Raw genomic sequence first — 19639 nt, forward strand, 5'->3', positions numbered from 1 at the left:
CGTGATTGCGCAGGAGTGGTGGGGGAAGCATAAGGGGGGTCATGTGTGCATGTACAGGGGGGCGCATTGCATTATGGGTGCCGGCACACACACACGCTTTCGCCCGTGTGCGCCCTTTCAAAACACAATGGGAAAAAGGTTAGCCATCACTGCTCTATGACATCACTGAGGCTCACAAAGGAAGGCATGGAAACCACAAAGATTCTGGCCTCTTGGTTAAGAAGGAGAGGGAGATGTGTGTCAGGCACTGCCTGAAGCTAGAAGGCACCATAATTTCCAGGCAAAGATGATTGTGAGTAAGAGGTTTTTGAGCAGCAGAAATTCTGTTTGATTTTCTTTCTGCCAGTGATGTACCAAGGATGTGGGCTATCCAGAAACCTTGGTCAAAAATCATGGAAACGGCATCTATGTATGCAAAATGTGGGGTACAGTTATTCCAGAAGCAGCCCCAGAAGCAATGCACAGCATCTCAATGACACAGTCAGCATCCTCTCAGCATCAGATGGTGGCATCTCCAGAGAATATCAGGCCTCATGTTAGCGAAACCTATCTGTTCTCATAGGCTTAGGGGTTATTACTATGGTTGTTAAAACGGCAATGATTAAATTATTTTTTAAAATGGTTGATTCGTTGGCACAGACAACACTTCCAAATTCTGAATGATTCACAACTTTTCTTCCTTGATTTGATTTTTATCCCGCCTTTATTATTGTTTATCAATAACTCACTTTCTGTCTATGGCCAACATGCTCATTTTGATCCCTCTTTGATTTAATCTATCCCGGAATTTTGTCAACTTCAGCAACTTTAAGTTGTGTAAGGATTCGTTCGACTCCCAGAATTCCCCAGCCGAGGTTGAGAAACACCAATCTGCCCTAAAGATGATATCATTTTTGTCCTGCTCAGCAGGGTGGTTGTAAAGAAAATTGAGACTACGTCATTTTCTTAACATAATTGTCCAATGAAAATGTCATGCTTCACTTACATCAGAGGTGTCAAACTCAAGGCCCGGGAGCTGGATCCGGCCTGCGGGATGCTTAGATCTGGCCTGCGAGGCCGCCCTGGAAACAGCGAAGGAGCAGCCCACGGTGCCTCTGCCAGTGAATATGGATCTCAGGAGGGCCGCGTATGGCCTCCCAAGTGCCATTTTCACTGGCAGAGGGTTGCAGGAGGCTGTCACAGCCAAAAACGGAGCTTGGGAGCCTGTTTTCGCTGGCAGAGTGCTCAGGCCACCACAGGGACCTCCAGACATGAGTGACGTCGAGCTGGCCATGCTCACCCTTGGCCATGCCTCCCAGAGGTCAAACACAACCCCGATCCGGCCCTCAATGAAATCGAGTTTGAGACTCCTGACTTACATGGTCAGGTGAATGATGAACTTTAAACGTTCATCTGGGTACTTGCGGGACCGCCTACTACCACCAATAACCTCCCATTGGCCGGTACGCTCTCATAGAGAGGGGCTCCTCCGGGTGCCGTCAGCCAAACAGTGTCGACTGGCGGCCCCCAGGGGGAGAGCCTTCTCTGTGGGGGCACCTACTATCTGGAACGAGCTCCCCCCGGAGATACGGAGGATCCCGGATCTGCGCACCTTCCGCCGCGCTCTAAAGACCTTTTTATTCCACCAGGAGGGTCTGACCTAACTTTCTCCCTCTTTTTAAACAATTTTAATAATTTTAATATTTTTAATACTCAAAGTTTTAAATTGATTGGGGTTTTAATTTGTCTGGGCCAAACTATTTAATTTGATTTTATTTCTGCTTTTTAAATTTTGTATATATGTATTTTATTGTTGGCTCTTCACTGCCCTGAGTCCTTCGAGAGTAGGGCGGTATATAAATCAAATAAAAGTAAATAAACGGACTGGCTTATTTTGAAGATAGGTTTTTTTTCCCCCATAGGAGTCTGACAAGATTTCCCCCCGGATCTTCCCGAAGAAGCTGCACAATATCCTGTCTTCCGTCAACTTTCTCCTGTTTCTAGTGACCACTTCAACTCCTTTGTTGTTAAAGTTTAAAATATACCACGGTTCTTTCATGAATGGATGGTGGACTGTTTGTGATGGGTTCGGTTGTAGTTCAATTGTGTCCTCTTCTGGTAAGTGTCCTCGCCTGTTCAAATATTGAACCCCAAATCACGGTCCAACTGCTTAGAACAGTGTTTCTCAACGTCAATAACTTTTAAACGTGTGGGCTTCAATGCCCAGAATTCCCCAGCCAGCATTCTAGGGGAATTGTAGACCGAACATCTTAAAGGTGCCCAGTGTTGAGAAACACTGATTTAGAGCTTATCAGACATGCAAATAATACAGCACAATGTGCATTCAGAAAATCTGAGCAAACCCTAGATGTGGCACAATATGAATATTAACTTTCTCACTGTTTCTCACTGCGCCACGGTGGTGCAGTGGTCAGAATGCAGTATTGCAGGCTAATTATGCTGACTGTCAGCAATTCAATCCTGACCGGCTCAAGGTTGACTCAGCCTTCCATCCTTCCGAGATCAGTAAAAAGAGGACCCAGATTGTTGGAGGCAATATGCTGACTCTGTAAATCACTTAGAGAGGGTCGTAAAAGCACTATGAAGCGGTATATAAGTCTTAAGTGCTATCGCTACTCTCATTGTTTCTATTTTGACTAATCCATTCTGACTTTCTTGCTCCTGACTCTAATGATTGTGACAAGCTGAGCACAGGTCATAGGTGCTCCCACAAAATAGCTGGTCTGCCAGAGGTCCCAAACTCCCCTTTGCCAAGAAACTGGGATATAACATTTCTATCCTGTCATGCAATTTTTGAGGCCTCTATAGTTGTTTCTGGAGGCTGGTGCTTTGCTTTGCAGCATGCCAGTATCCTATTTCATTTATTTAATTGTTTGATTTTTAATAAAATCAAGTAGGTCAGAAGCTTGGCTGAAACTAAGGACGTTATCTGTGATCATGTTGATATCACTACACCATTTTGTGGCCTATCAGGCTACAGTGGATGATCACAGCTCATGCCATAGTAAAGTACATATAGTCCTCAACTTACAACAGTTCGTTTAAGATAGACCTCAACTTACAGCAGTTCATTTAGTGACCGTTCCAAATTAAAACGGCACTGAAAAAAAGCGACTTATGACCATTTTTCACACTTATGACCATTGTGGTATCCCTATAGTCATGTGACCAAAATTCAAAATAGGGGGAGGAATGACAACTGGATCCAACAGGCGGATCGGAAGCTTGGCTTAGCACGAGACAACTTCGAATATAATTGTCCCTTTGAACATTTCCCGTAGGCCCTTTGATGGCTGCCCGAATCCTTTCTGTAGCTGCTGTTTTTTCCAGCTTCGTTGCTTTGATTTCTGCGTGGAGACTGCTGACTCGCTTGATAGGACGGGAGATAACCGAAAACCTGATTTGTTCACTGGCTCATTTCGGTGCAGGTATGATGTAAACCTGTCAGCTATGCAGGAATGATAAGAAACTAATCAGGAAATGGGAAAGTAACCTGTTCAAGGTTTAGTTGGTGCTCATAAATACTCAGCAGAGGTCAATACGGATGGGCCCCTGCCATAAGAAGTCACGAAAGGCCCAGATTACCACACTGAAAGTCGTCGTGCTGAAGGGAGTTGTAGATAAAAAGCAGCGAGAGACTATCTGTAATCATATTTTAGAGCAGTGTTGCCCAACCATAGCCGTTTCAATTTATAGAATTTCACCATCAACACGGGCTTGTTAAGCATTACAGAATAATGGAAGGAACCAGGGGTGAAATGCTCCCGGTTTGGACCAGATCACCTGATCCAGTAGCGATGGAGGCGGGTGGTTCGGAGAACCGGTAGCAAAAATCCCTGCCCCCCCCCATTGCCCAGCTGAGCCGCTCAATCATCAGAGGCTTTTTTTAATTTTTAAAAGCATTTTTTTCTACAACCTCTTTGGCCGAAAAAATGCTTTTAAAAGTAAAAAAAAAAAAGTCTCTGATGATCGCGCGGCTCAGCTGGGATCGTCAGAGGCTTAAAAGCATTTTTTTTTACAACCTCTTCAGCCAAAGAGGTTGTAGAAAAAAGGCTTTTAAAAGTTAAAAAGAAAAAATATGGCCACGCCCACTCAGTCATATTACCACCACCACCACCAAGCCACGCCCACAGAACCAGTAGTAACAAATTTTACATTTCATCACTGGAAGGAACCCTGAAGTTCTTCTAGTTCAAATCCTTGTTCAAGCACAATAGAATAGAATAGAATAGAATAGAATAGAATAGAATAGAATAGAATAGAATAGAATAGAATAGAATAGAATAGAATAGAATAGAATAGAATTCTTTATTGGCCAAGTGTGATTGGACACATAAGGAATTTGTCTTTGGTGCATATGCTCTCAGTGTACATAAAAAGAAAAAGATACATACGTCAAGAATCATAAGGTACAACACTTAATGATAGCCATAGAGTACAATGTATAGGGTACAAATAAGCAATCGAATCATACTAGGAAACAATATAAATCGTAAGGATACAAGCAACAAAGTTACAGTCATGCAGTCATAAATTGGAGGAGATGGGTGATAGGAAGGACAAGAAGATTAATTGCAATAGTAATGCAGACTTAGTGAATAGTTTGGCAGTGTTGAGGGAATTATTTGTTTAGCAGAGTGATGGCATTCGGGAAAAAACTGTTCTTGTGTCTAGTTGGTGCAGTGCTCTATAGCGTCATTTTCAGGGTAGGAGTCAATGGTGAGATCCAGGACGAAGCGGTAGTGGCGGTGGCGAGAGGCTCCGCCCATCCTCCTGGATGTCTCTGCACATGCGCAGAAGCATTGCATGTGCCCACGAGCACACGAATGCCCACGAGTGAACTGGTTGCGACAGGATTTGAATCCCACTATTGGTAGGAGTTGAAACAATTTATGTCCAGGATGCGAGGGGTCTGTAAAGAGTCATTCAGGAGATAGAATGGGAAGCAAGAAGGAACATTGAAAAAGAAATTTTGGGAGAGCGTGGGGATGCTGGAAAAGGAATAGGAGAGCAGACATCAGCAATCAGGAGATGGAAGGTGAATCCATGGGCTGTTTATCTCATAAATGGCAATTCAATCCTGGTTGCAATTATTTTTATTATTTGTTTTCTACCCCACCCCCTTCATCTTCTACCTTTTTGCTTCTTTCTTTGTTTTGTACATTTTTACTGGATTGAAAAATTCAATTATTTAATGTGTGAATTTTTTAAAAAATCCGAATAAGATCAATTTCTTGAAGCAGCTTTTTGTATAATATGGACACTCCTAGTATGAACTCTGACTTCTCTTCTTTATTTGCAGGACTCTTCTTGCTATCTGCCCTGTTGATTACTTTCTGCAATCTTAGAGTCAAAGTTGATATATACAACAATAAAATGAGAACTTACTATGGTTTTTACATCGGTTGCTTTGTCTGCTTTCTATCATTCTTCTTAGGTAAGTAAGATTCTAAGTTAAGCGTAATTTTCAAGAACAGCCTCCCCTATGCCTGAAGAGAAAAGTTTTCGGTCAGTGTGTGCTACCTCCTCTGACATGGACACCAATCTCACAATCGATACAAAAGCTACGAGTGGAAAGATCCATGCTTGACATCACGAGACAAGATAGAAAGACCTGCAAACAAAAATAAATGATGCCATCAAAACGGTAAAAGAATTGAAATGGAAATGGGTGGGTCATATAGCAAGAAGAACTGGTGGCAGGTGGACCAAGGCAGTCATAGAATAGCAATAGCACTTAGACTTATATACCACTTCACAATGCTTTTACAGCCACCTCTAAGCAGTTTACAGAGTTGGCATATTGCCTCCAACAACAGTTTGGGTCCTCATTTTACCAGCCTCGCAAGGATGGAAGGCTGAGTCAGCCTTTGAGCCTGGTGAGATTTGAATTGCCAAATTGCAGGCAGACGGCAGTCAGCAGAAGTAGCCTGCAGTACTGCACTCTAACCACTGTGCCACCACAGCTCATGGATCCCAAGCTTTCACAAAAGAGACCTAAAACAAGATGGAGTGATGATATCAGCACATATTGCAGGCCCAACTGGCAAAGAAAAGCTCAGGATTCTATTGGTTGGAAACATTTAACAGTAACAGAGTTGGAAGGGACCTTGGAGGTCATCTAGTCCAACCCCATGCTCATGCATGAGACCTATACTAGAGATTCTAAGCGCCGAACATGCAGAAGAGGCCTTTATCCTGCAGCGGATAGACAATGGCGAGGAGGAGGAGGAGGAGGAGGAGGAGGAGGAGGAGGGGGAGGAGGAGGAGGAGGGATGGGGACATAAGATTCTGTTGGAGACAACAGAGTACATTATGGGTTAAAAGCAGGGATGAAATGCTCCCGGTTCGGACTGGATCACCCGATCTGGTAGCGATGGTGGCGGGTGATTCGGAGAACCGGTAGCAAAAATCCCTGCACCCCCCTCTCCATGCCCAGTTGAGCCCCGCAATCATCAGAGGCTGTTTTTTTTTTACTTTTAAAAGCATTTTTGAACGGTTGAATGAATGATAGTCCTGAATCCAGTCAGAAAGGGCAAACAGAAATATTTGGAAGCACCTTCTCATGTACGAAGGGCCTGTTTAAACCCGAAAGGCAGGGTCTCAAAGGGTTGAATGGGTGGACATATGGATAAAGATAATGGAAGATAAAGATTATCTGAGCATACTTTTCACCCAGAATTTTTAAATTCTGAAAAACCCATTTTTCTTTTTCCCCCCGCTGCCTTCTTCATAATGTGGCAGGGGAAAAGCTTTTTTATTGTTGCAGTTGTGATAGCAATAAGAGCAGAGGTGGTATTCAGCCGGTTCGGACCAATTTGGGAGAACCGGTAGTGGAAATCAGGGGTGGGCTGTGGGTGGGTTGCGGAAGGCGTTGTGCATTTTCAGTGCTGGGCGAACCGGTAGGTAAATTATGTGAATCCCACTTCTGATTAAGAGTCAGAAATTTAGAAATTAGAGAAAACACCTTTGGAAGATGAAGTAATAAAAAAGATTTTAGATTGTGCAGAAATGAACCGATTAACTTTGTTGATTAAAGATAGGGAAGAATCAGAATACTTTAGAATATGGAATTATTTCTATTGTTGGTTGGAAAAGAGGTATAAATAATCAATTTTATAACTATGTGTAAAAATTGGATGGCAAGAATATGGTTATAGGAATGAACTTTTATAGTGGTTTGGATGACGATTAAGATAGAAGAAACTGTTGGAACAAGAAGAACAAAAAGAACTGAAGAAGTCAACACCGAGATGTCACAGGGGAGGGATGATTGATGCATTGAATGTTTGTTTGTCTTAAAAAATAAAAAAAAACTTTAAAAAAAAAGAGTCAGAAATTTATAACCATCTCTTGTCAATCACTTAGAAGTCTACCAGTAACTTCTTGTTTACCTTCTGTCTACGTGTGATGGATTTTACATTCCTGTTAATTGTTCCCCCCCTCCAGGCACAATCAGCCTATTATATCATAAGGGCTTGATCAAAGAAAAGGAAAATGGGATCTCTGACATAAACGCAGGAGCACAAAAAGAGATGGCACAATCGGACTCTGATCAACCTACTGTATAATCTATGCTTGATCTGTATTGTTGAAGAGTACAATTACAGGCATCCTTTGGAGATCCTGCAAACTGCAGACAAGCTGCATGAATGGCTGTTTAGTCGACAACAATTTGGGATACTGAAGGCCATCTGAGAGCTGTACAAGAAGCAGCTTCTTGTTCCCTGCTCCACTCACCAACACTTCTATTAAAATTGTTGAAGTGAGACAAGATTATTGCCTATTCAGTCTTCATTTCTATCCTTAAGTGGATTCGTCTGTCTTCATTTCTGAGACAGGGTCCATTTCGAACACAAATAGATTTGCAATGCAAATGACATATTTCTTGGTGGATGTTTCTCATCTGGGGATGAAGCGGGTAATTGGCACCCAAAGTTCTTGAAGGCCAGAGGTTTCCTTGGAGACTCAAGTTCAGGTTGCTAAAGAGTTTTGGTGAGGGAAGGATTGGGATAGTTTGCACTTTTCTGCAGTAGCACAAAGAAATGAGCATAGCGCAGGATGGTGTCATTATAGCTTGTTCCAAAAACCATTAGAGAAGGCATCTATTTGTTTTTTGCACTTGACTGTAGCTTGCTCCTTCTATGCTCAGAAGTAGAAATATTATCAGTAATACGATTATTAATTATGTGGTTATAACTAGGCAATTTTAATCTGAAATGGTATAAGGTCTCCTCCCAGAGCAGGGGGCTGGACTAGAAGACCTCCAAGGTCCCTTCCAACTCCTCTTCTCTTCTCTTCTCTTCTCTTCTCTTCTCTTCTCTTCTACTCTACTCTACTCTACTCTACTCTACTCTACTCTACTCTACTCTATTCTATTCTTTCTGTTTTGTTCTATTCCGTTCCCACCACTCCCCTATCCTATCCTATCCTATCCTATCCTATCCTATCCTATCCTATCCTATCCTATCCTATCCTATCCTATCCTTTCCTATCCCAGACATAAAATAGCAATTGACACCATCATATATGTAAATAAAGTATAACCAGATTGTTGGGGGCAAGATGCTGACTCTGTAAACCGCTTAGAGAGGGCTATAAAGCACTGAAAAAGTGATATATAAGTCTGAGTGCTATTGCTATAACAGCATAATACAAAATAGAGCCAGTTTGGTATAGTGGTTAAGGCATCAGTGTAGAAATCAGAAGACCATGTATTCTAATTCCACCTTAAGCACAAAGCCAGCTAGCTGTCCTTGGGCCAGTCCCTTTCTCCCAGCCCCAGGAAAAAGGTAATGAGAAGCCCCTCCCAATATCTTGCCAAGAAAACCACAAGACTTCTCCAGGCAGTTTCCAAGAATCAATATGGACTCAAAGGTGCACACATCAGGGATGAAATCTAGCAGGTTCTGACAGGTTCTGAAGAACCGGTAGTGGAAATTTTGAGTAGTTCGGAGAACCGGCAAATACCACCTCTGGCTGGTTCCAGAGTAGGGTGGGAATGGAGATTTTGCAATATCCTTCCCCTGGAGTGGGGAGGGAATGGGGATTTTGCAATATCCTTCCCCCAGGAATGGGGAGGGAATGGAGATTTTGCAGTATCCTTCCCCTGCCACGCCCACCAAGCCACGCCCACAGAACTGGTAGTAAAAAAAAAATTGGATTTCACCACTGGCACACAGGCACACCCAACCTGTGACACTTCCTGGTTTCTTAGCGAAGAAGATTCCATGACAGTTAGAACTGGTTGAATGGAATAGAACCAAGCAATGTCGGGCTTGCTAAGCAAGGGCCATGGATCAGATCTGGGAAGAGGGGATTACGGACAGTATAGACCATCTGGATGGAGACCTACAGGTGTTACTCATTTTTTTAACCCCAAACTGGATCAAACGATACTCCTTTAACAGCCATCTCTTGGGTCTGAGGCCCTGCCTCAGCACATCGGAGCTAAGTAGAGGGGCAAAATCCTTGGAAACTTCATCACTAATATTCGGGGAAGAAGTCTCGTTTTCAACTGAGTCTTAACGAACAGTGGCTACCCGAGAAAATTATCACCTAAAATTATCCCCTTTCCAAAACCAACATGGAAGGCCAGGGGACTTAGTATATTGAAGGATACTTTTGCGGGACTCATTTAAACAATGTCACAATAATCTGCTCAGTGCTTCGACATGTCTCTGAGCAGAATTGTTTCTTGTTTAAATTTGAAGTGTTGGGTCTGGCTCTTTCTTTGTAGGTTTATTTTTCCTCACTCCACTTTGGCCAGTGGTGGGATTCAAATAATTTAACAACCGGTTCTCTGCCCTAATGACAGGCTGGGTGGGTGTGGCGTGGTGGGTGTGGCCAGGGGGGGTCTGACGGGCCGCACTTGGCCTCCTGCACCACCCTGGGAGCAAAAACGGGCCGCAGGGGGAGACACACAAACCCCTGCGCCCCATTTTGGGCCTAGTAGGCCTCTCTGCAGCCTCCTGGGAGCGAAAACAGGTCGCAGCGGAGGGTGCTGCACTTACCTCGGAGCCAAAATGGGGTGCATGGGGACTCCTGGAAGGGGCGGGGCAGGAAGGGGTGGAGCCAGCCAGTAATTTAACTACCGGTTCTCCCAAACCGGCTGAATCCCATCACTGACTTTGGCACTTAATGCAAAAGGAAATGGTATCCTGGGAGAAGGGGAGTGAAGAGCTCCAGGGTACTCCTAGACATTTGCATCCGATTTCTTCTTATAATATCTTGGAATGATTTAGCAGGCAAATAGCCATGTTTAAGTTAGTGTGCGTTCCCTACCTCTGCTCTTTTCTAAAATAATACTGTAGTGGAAATGTGAGTGGGAGGCTTTAAGGTGACAAACAGCTCCTGTTTCCACCCTAAATCCTATTCAGAATATCCCAAAATCTCACCTCCAAAATTTGACATCACTACTATCTTTTGGGTACTATCACCTGCAATGTCCTGGCTGGTTGGAGGAATGAATGGTGTCCCCTAACATTAGAAGACCATACAGGTAACCCTTGGCTTATGACCAGTCCCTTAGCAACCATTTGAATTTATAACAGACTTCCAAGATTACTTATGACCAGGTCTTGAACTTCCTACATCCAACCTGCCCTCATGGTCACAAGAGGGCATTTTGGGTACCACAAAAATGGTCATAAAATTGGATCCAGTCACGTGATAATAGCAATAGCAATAGTCCTTAGACTTATATACCGCTTCACAATGCTTTACAGCCTCTCTAAGCGGTTTACAGAGTCAGCCTATTGCCCCCAACAATTTGGGTCCTTATTTTACCCACCTTGGAAGGATGGAAGGCTGAGTCAACCTTGAGCCTGGTGAGATTTGAACTGCCAAATTGCAGTCAGCCGGCAGGCAGCAGAAGTAGCCTGCAGTACTGCACTCTAACCACTGCGCCACTGTGGCTCACTTTACAGTCATCAAGACTTACAACTGCAATTGCAGGAGTTAGTTATGATCATAACTCAAGAAATGTCTATATTCTTCCTTGGAAAAGCACGTAAAAGGAGAGTTCAAGAGTTCAAAAATGGGTGATTGGTCTTACTATACTCCAGTGAGTAAAACACTAAGAAGCAATGCCTAGGCAGCATCCAATTCTGCAGAAGCAGCTGTATCTCAGTCATTTGGGAATTTGTGCATAGATGTCCCATATGACAAGTGACCATAGTAGCATCTGTGTAAACAGTTTGTCTCCTTTGACCAGGCAGTGCTGCTTGTAGTTCATTTTGAAAAAAAAAATGGACCTCATTGCCTAAGCAGAAGGGGTGATCACAACTACATCTCTAAAATCCAGGGGTGAAATGCTCCCAGTTCAGACCGGATCGCCCGATCCGGTAGCGATTGTGGCAGGTGGTTCGGAGAACCAGGAGCAATCGCGGTGCAAGGCTCTGTCCACCCACCCGGTTGTCGTTACTTCCTGGTTTTAACCAAGTTAAAACCAGTTTTAACCTGGTTTCACCAAGGTGATCAGGAAGCTAACAATCGGTTCTCCCGAAGTGGTGCGAACCGGCTGAATCCCATCACTGGCTCTTAGCCTTTGCATGGGATGTTATGACTAAAATATAAAGAAGGTGAAGCCAGGAGAAGGAAATAGGCAAGGTCAGAACAAGTGGTGGGATTCAGCCGGTTCTGTCTGGATCGCGCAAAACAGTAGCGGTGACTGTGGGAGGCTCCGCCCACCCACCCGGATGTAATGCGTGTCTACTGGGCATGCACAGAAGGCCGTGCACACACTCACATTTGCGAACTGGTAGGGAAGGTAAGTGAATCCCACCTCTGGTCAGGATAGAAGGAAAACACAATGTAATTTAACTTAACCTTGGTGCCAATCCTCCCTTCCTCTGCAGGTCTGCTGCTTCATCTTCCGAATCAGTTATTACAGAACCGGATACAATATTGTGGCTTGTACTAATTGTCTTCTGCTTCTGCTCATCTCCATCTCTCCCTATTGGCTGATGCATCCAGAGGGAGAATATGTCTTCTCCTTGGGATTCTGGACCAAATGCTTTGAACACAAGTGTTACATTATTGCACAAAGTACAAGTAAGGAGGATTCACCGAGCTTTCACTTTTCATTTTTGGACAATTTATTTTCACATAAATTATGTGAAAACCTGAAACTGAATTGTGGAAATGTTAAATAAGATCCCCGACTTTTAATTAAGTTTAAGTGTGTTTTTATGAACCTTGCCTTTCTAAAATATATTTTCATATTTTTTATACACCAGCCAGAGTCCCTCTCTGAGGGAGATCGGTAGTTCAAGAATATGATGAATGAATGAATGAATGAATGAATGAATGAATGAATGAATGGGCAAACAAATGACATAACCTTGCATCATAGATGTGCATTTGATGGAATAGCTGACTGTTCAATTTAACAGAATAACAGAGATAGAAGGGCCTCTACTTTATCAAATGCCTTACTGATGTCCAAGTAAATTATATCCACAGCATCTTGCTGGTCCACTAATTTGGGCACTTTTGCCAAAGAATGCAATAAGATTTGTCAGGTATGATCTGTTTTTGACAAACCCATGTTGGCTTCTGATTATGACATTGTTTGCCGCTAGGTGTTTGCAGATTCATTGCTTGATTATCTTTTCCAAAATCTTTCCAGGTATTGATGTCAGGCTGATAGGTCTGTAGTTTCCTGGATCTAGCGTTAAATCAGAAAATGTATCTTTCTAATTGTTCTATGTAATATATAGTAGTTTCACTTTTGGGGAATCTCCCAAGTCAATAGTCCTCTTAATGTTGGGTGGGTGGATGGGATTCATCCATAATCAGGAATGATGAGGGTTGCAAAATCTGGCAAAATCTGGATACCCAGTGGTGAAATCCAAAAATTTTCCGTACTGGTTCTGTGGGCGTGGCTTGGTGGGCTTGGCCAACTTGATGTCAATCATGTCACTCACTGTTAGAGCCAGGAGGTGCATATTCTGAAGCACATTCTAGTCTTCTGAAGCCCCCAACGCTTTGAGTTTCCCTCCGCCATCTGGCTTGACTGCCCAAACGAACCTTGGAACCTTCTCTTGCCCCGGTCTCCATCCCGGAGGGCCATGCATTCCCCCGGCGCCAATCCTCCATACAAACTGCCCACCCCGATCTGGAAAGAGAGTAGGCAGGTGGCCAGGTGGGAAGATAGTGGGCTGCTTCGGAGCCCCAAGCCCCATGGAGGCAGCACAGGAGGCATGCAGACCCAGGTGGAAGGCAGCCTTTTCTGCAGCATCCCCCTCCCCTCTTTGGATCGCCCTGCAGGGGGGGCGCTCTGCCTTTGCAAAGATGGGAAGGGGCGGGGCAAGCAAGTGGTGACTGGAGGACTGGCTCGGGGGTGTGGCCAGCCAGCGGTTGCTACTGGTTCGGTGACCCAGGTCAAATGTCCGCTACTGGTTTGTCTGAACCGGGCCAAACTGGTCGGATTTCACCCCTGTGAATACCTATAAATTGCCTACCCTTTACCATATGATTTTCACTCATTCTCCTCTTTTAAAAAGTAGCTTTGATCATTTCCCTTGATCCAGTGAGAATGAGAAATTATTTATTTATTTATTTATTTTATTGAATTTCTATACCGCCCTACTCCCGAAGGACTCAGGGCGGTGCACAGCCATGAAATAAAACACATAGATATACAAAATTTAAAATCGAATAAAATGAATTAAATAAATTTGGCTGAATTAGTACCCATGATTTAAGATACCCATATTTTAAAATACATTAAAAATTTAAAATTTACACTTAAAAGGGAGAAGATTTAGGCGAGGCCAGCTTGATGAAATAAAAACGTCTTCAACTCGCGGCGGAAGGTGCGCAGATCCGGAATCCTCCGTATCTCTGGGGGGAGCTCATTCCAGATCATTGGTGCCCCCACAGTTAGTCTATTTAAACCAGAGATAGGGGATATTTTCTCTGACAAGGGCTATATCTTTTTCAGGGATAATTTACTGGTGGGGTGTGCCAGTTGTGGGAACAGGGAGATTACAGAAGGAACAGTTGTGAAGGACAGCTCAAGCTCACCAAAGTGATCTACAATTGTTTTGCAAGAACCTTTTCAAATTAGAACTCTCCTCTCGTCTTCTGTCTTCTCCCTTCCTTCTTTCTCCTGTCCTCTCTCCCTGTCAACTTGCAAAGCATCCTTGGCCTGCTCTCAAGTTGCCAAAAGCAAGGGGGCTGGGAAAATGGTGAAGCAGCACGGCAGCCAAAAACAAAAGCACATTCCAGACATATCTCTCTCAAGGCTGTCTCCCAGAGTTACCCACAGCGGCCAGAGGGGAATGATCTCTACAACCCATGAAATTGTTCTGTTGGCGAATGTGACTGATGAGACACCCTTGGGGGAGGGGGGAAACAGGGTTAAGTCTCAGCTGTAAATTACGTGGGGTCAGGGTTGGCTTCACTTGGGAATGTGCCGACATGAAGCTCCTAATAAATAACTGGATTTCTTTTGAAGTTTGGCTCAAGGCTCATGATTTAATTAGAGCATCCGTTGGAACCCTGATACTCCCCTTCCCTTCCCTTCCCTTCCCTTCCCTTCCCTTCCCTTCCCTTCCCTTCCTTTCCTTTCCTTTCCTTTCCTTTCCTTTCCTTTCCTTTCCTTCTAATTCTAATTCTATTTCCTAGCCCTGGAATTACAGATTGCCACACCCATTATAAATGCTAATGCCTTTCCCCCCCCTTATTTCTTCTAGACACTCTGATTCTGGTTCGGACACTGGTGGTAAATGCCATTATCTGTTCCTTAACTGCCTTGATTCTGTCACGGAATTTTTTTATTCGCTGTCTGAAAATAAATATATCAGAAGATCTGCCTTCCTCTATAGCCCACTTCATCACAGGTATTGTGTAAGTCATCTAACTATAAATAGAAAATTTATAGGTTTTTTTCTTTTAATTAACAGGTAATTTCTCGACTTACAATCACAACTGGGCCCAAAATTTCTGTGGCCAAGCCCGACAGCTGTGAAGTGAATTTTTGTCCCATTTTTCAACCTTTCTTGCCCCCGTCGTTGAGTGAATCACTGCAGTTCTTAAATGAGTAACACGGTTGTTAAACGAATCTGGCTTCCCCGTTGACTTTGCTTGTCAGAAGGTCGCAAAAGGGGAACACGTGACCCCGGGACGCTGCATCCGTCATAAATATGAGTCAGTTGCAAAGTGTGTGAATTTTGACCACGGGGATGCTGCAACATTCTTAAGTGTGAAAAACTGTCAGCATTATTGTGAGGTTGTAAAATTGGGCGTGCCTCATTTAAGAACTGCCTCGCTTAGTAATGGATGTTCTGGTCCCCGTTTTGGTTGTAAGTCGAGGAGCACCTATTCAAAAATAATTTATAAATAATAAATAATTCATGCCCCTTATAAGAATGACCTATTTGTACGACACACCAAGCTAAAAAAGCAGTGAACGTGTTTCCTTACTTACATACACAAACTAGCTAATAACACCATTTTTTTTTAAATATATCAATGGAAAGGGAATTTAATCAAGAATGCAATGCAATAACGTTTATGAAGGATTTGCTATTAGAATAGCAGTTACAGTAAAAGAAGAAAAGTGAAACACATAGAAAAAAAATGAGATATACAAAAATGATCACCATGTCAGTTAATACTTCATTGGGTAACCTTTAGCATGAATGACGGCCTTACAACGTCTTCCCATGGATTGAACCAAGTCTTTGAGTTCTGCAGCTGTTCTAATGTGAAACCAAGATTGAAGGATGGCTTCTATTCACTGGGTTTTATTGCTGGGTCACTTCTGACTAACAAGTTTCTTTAGTCGGCTCCATAGATTTTCAACTGGCTATTCCCAGGCCATTCTAACAGCAGAACAGGATTATCTTGAAACTCCCCCCCCCCAAAAAAGTGGTGTTATTACCTCAAAAACATACTTTTCCCAAAAGGTTTCCACAATTTTGGCCACTACTGTACATTCATTGATCTGTGAGATGTATGTATTGGGTCTACCCACCCAGAAAGTAGACAGGGGCGGGGAGATCTTTATATCAAAGGTGGAGAACGTATGACTCCTTATTAGGGGTGACATGATAGCAGTCTTCCAATATCTCAGGGGGTGCCACAAAGAAGAGGGAGTCAAGCTATTCTCCAAAGCACCTGAGGGCAGGACAAGAAGTAATGGGTGGAAACTAATCAAGGAGGGAAGCAACTTAGAACTAAGGAGAAATTTCCTGACAGTTAGAACAATTAATCATGGAACAACTTGCCTCCAGAATTTGTAAATGCTCCAACACTGGAAGTTTTTAAGAAGAGATTGGATAACCATTTGTCTGAAGTGGTGTAGGGTTTCCTGCCTGAACAGGGGGTTGGAGTAGAAGACCTCCAAGATCCCTTCCAACTCTGCTATTCTATTCTATTCTATTCTATTCTATTCTATTCTATTCTATTCTATTCTATTCTATTCTATTCTATTCTACTCTACTCTACTCTACTCTACTCTACTCTACTCTACTCTATTCTATTCTATGGATCATACTGACTGTAAGTGCAGAGAATTCTAATTAATTAGCATGCAGGCGGCCGTATGTTCTCTCCTTTCCAAATTTAGCAACCTCCAGATGTGTTGGGTCTTCCAAGTGTCATGGCAAGAGCCTGGAGAGTTAGTGACAGAACACATCAGGAGGTTGGGTATTAATTTCAGAGGGAGTTTCACTCTTGGTAGAAGGTTACCGTATCGGAGGGAATCTAATTGTCTTTTCTTTGTTTGCAGCATTCTCTCTGTTGGCCATTTTAGTGATTACAAGCGAGAAGCTTAAATATGAATTTGAAGATTTCACCGTTCTGTGTCTAAACTGGGATTTCTACCTAGGCTGCTGCGTCTGTGTTATGTACTTTATCTTAGGTGAATAACATCCCTGATAAGGTTTGGAAATGGGAGGGAGGTGACAACAGCGGCAACTTAGGGAGCGAACATCCATTAATGAGCCAGTGAATCCAGATCGAGCAAGATTCTAAGGACGATGCTTATTATACAATAAGGTTACATTGAAGGAAAACCACAACCCTAATTCAAATCCAAAATGGAAAGATTAGTTTGAAAGTCTTTCTTTGATTTTAGGAACATGGAAGCATGTCCCAGTAAATTTAGATATTATTATTAGATAAATAATTAGATATTATTAGATAAGGCATCTCTTATGAGGACAAAGGAATGACTTCTGTACGTTTGGTACAAATCTTTCCAAGCTGTTCTTATGCTGTTGCAAACCAAACCAATTTACCCATTCAACTAATATAATAAAAAAGGGGAATTGTCGTGTTTCCAGAAAGACACAGAACTAAAACTTGTTGTGATGACTCGGGGTGTGGCATGAAGTCAACACAGCCAGAGAACCGGTATGAGTCCCTTTATCGGCACCAACTTTGCCCCCAATGTCCCGTTTACTCTCCTGCCTGGAGAAAAACTCTCCCACAAACCTGCAGCAGTTTCTGATTGCATATACTCCAGTCCAAACGCCGTAAGCAGAATGACTGCAATCAATCACTCCAGCAGGGCAGGATAATGAGTCCCAGAAGCTGGTAATAATTCCAGCAAGACAAGATAAGCACAGAGAAGCATGGCGCTAATTCAAACATTCCGGGGGAATGCCAGGAATGCAGGCCACATCTCTCAACACTAGATGATTTCAGCGTTTGTTCCCGACAAACACGTCTCCCAACTTCCTCTCCTTTAAATTCCATCCCCAGGTGTGCCTTGTGAAGGGAATCAAGGACCTTTCCTCCCTCACAAGCCACACAACCCATGTTGCTCTCTTCTGCATTCTTCCCTGCGTAGGATGAGGACGGGGTGGGCCTTGATCTTTATCTAAACCCCCTCTCCCTTGTTCTACCTCTCCCCTGCTCTGCCCAGCCTGACTTTGCCCTTCCCCAGTTTCCTCCACAGCCAACGGAGCCACTCTCCCGCTCTCTCTCAGCTGTTCATCTTCCGACGGGGGCATGATACTTGTCTTCTCAATGTTTGTCTTTCACAATGTGTGCGATAATTTCTTTGGAATTTCTCTGAGTGGTGTTTGGGAGCTAACTTTACTGCTTAAGGTAGTGAAGGTTGCTACTAAGGTTTTCCTGTTCCCTTTTCCATATGTTTCTGTTACTCTGAAGTCTCTCTCTGGTAGCCCAACTTTTCCAGACAGAGGAAAAACAAAATGGAAGAAATTACAAGTAGTCCTCGGTTTACAACAGATCATTTATTGACCGTTCAAAGTTACGACATCACTGAAAAAAGTGACTTATGAACGTTTTTCAGACTTGCAACCGTCACAGCATCCCCATGGTCACATGACCAAAATTTGGATGCTTGGCAACTGACTCGTATTTGTGACGGTTGCATTTTCCAGGGGTCACGTAATCCCCTTTTGCGACCTTCTGACAAGCAAAGTCCATGGGGCCAGCCAGGTTCGCTTAACAACCGTGTTACTAATTTACTTACTGTGGGTAATTCGCTTAACAACGGTGGCACGGAAAGTCATACAATGGGACAAGACTCACTTAACAAATGTTTCACTCAGCAACCCAAATTTGGGGCTCAGTTGTGGTCGTAACTTGAGGACTACCTGTACTTTAAGATGTCGGTGGAAATCCAGGATGCCAATGAGGCTACAGATTGTAAGAATGTTGATCCAAAATGATAGAGTGTGATTGGTTTCGCCCTTGATTATCTTGAACTCAGCTAGCTCAACTCTTCCCTGGTCTACCTAAGACCTCTTCTTTGAAAACATTTTGTTTTAAGTTTATCAGTTTTTATTTTATTACATAAAATACAGAGAAGAAAAGAAAATAGGAAATTAAGGGAGGGAAAGGGAACGTGGAAAAGGGGGTGCGAGATACAAGGGGGAAGAGAAATAGAAAGAAAAGGGGTCATTGACTTCTAACTCTTCCTAGCACAGAACAAAAGAAACACACTCCAACCTCAATGTTTTCCGTTTGCACATTAATTAATATATAACTAGCCATTTGGTGTTATAGAAAACAATTTTGAAAGAGCATTCCCCCCCCATCTATTGCTCCCGATGACTGACTAGCAACAAAACTACCCGATGATATAGCAAAACTAATTTCATCCCCCTTTTTATTTTTTTATTTTTAGGTATCTCCAGCTTCTTCTGGACTCGGTTCATAAAAGTGTAACCCCTTGGTATTGAAGCTAAGGCAAAAGAGAACAAATATTCCTGTATTTTTTCAGCCAGATCTTCCATTCAATTTGTGCTCTCCATTCACAGTCACAAGAATTCACTTCTGCACTTCTAAGACCCTGGACCCTGTTTTCAGAGGGGCATTCGTGTGGTGACATCAGCTGACTAGAAGCCAGTCTGGATATAGAAATTGTCTTTTTAAAAATATTTTCTTCTGCGATTGCTCTGCGGCAGCAATTGGATTGCCCCTGAAATTCCATGATCTTTCAATACAGGTGCGACTCTAGATTTCTGCCTAAAGTGGAGTATTTCCTTCCACGCCAAAATGCCTATCTCTTTTTCCGATGGGGGCCACTCAAAATAAATCTTTTTTTCAAATGAATGTTTGGAAGACAGAGGGTTCTTAATGGAATGACAGAGTTACAAGGGAGCAGAGGTGGGCTTCGGATATGGTTACCACCGGTTCGTCCCGCGTGCAT

The 19639-nt window shown here is 43.2% G+C and overlaps 2 protein-coding genes across 3 annotated transcripts; both read left to right on the forward strand.

The window, feature by feature from the left end:
- Nucleotides 1-212: 212 nt before the first annotated feature.
- Nucleotides 213-7774, forward strand: LOC117669363 (uncharacterized). Of its 2 annotated transcripts, none has more exons than XM_034423749.2 (5): nt 213-292; nt 1902-2097; nt 3282-3428; nt 5303-5437; nt 7450-7774. In XM_034423749.2, exons 1-5 carry the CDS (start codon nt 287-289, stop codon nt 7569-7571), a joined length of 606 nt encoding a protein of 201 aa, XP_034279640.2. In that variant the 5' UTR covers nt 213-286; the 3' UTR covers nt 7572-7774. The 2 variants fall into 2 exon arrangements, with proteins under 2 accessions (XP_034279640.2, XP_034279639.2); XM_034423748.3 differs by lacking the exon at nt 213-292 and adding an exon at nt 402-535.
- A 1457-nt stretch (nt 7775-9231) lies between these two features.
- LOC148112380 (uncharacterized) lies at nt 9232-19542 on the forward strand. The gene is made up of 5 exons (XM_087876878.1): nt 9232-9357; nt 11859-12054; nt 14703-14849; nt 16742-16873; nt 19115-19542. Exons 1-5 carry the CDS (start codon nt 9295-9297, stop codon nt 19153-19155), a joined length of 579 nt encoding a protein of 192 aa, XP_087733004.1. The 5' UTR covers nt 9232-9294; the 3' UTR covers nt 19156-19542.
- Nucleotides 19543-19639: the final 97 nt, after the last annotated feature.

The sequence above is a fragment of the Pantherophis guttatus genome, chromosome 10 (assembly GCF_059756535.1).
Source record: "Pantherophis guttatus breed Tessera chromosome 10, ASM5975653v1, whole genome shotgun sequence".
In the NCBI taxonomy this organism is placed as follows: domain Eukaryota; kingdom Metazoa; phylum Chordata; class Lepidosauria; order Squamata; family Colubridae; genus Pantherophis; species Pantherophis guttatus.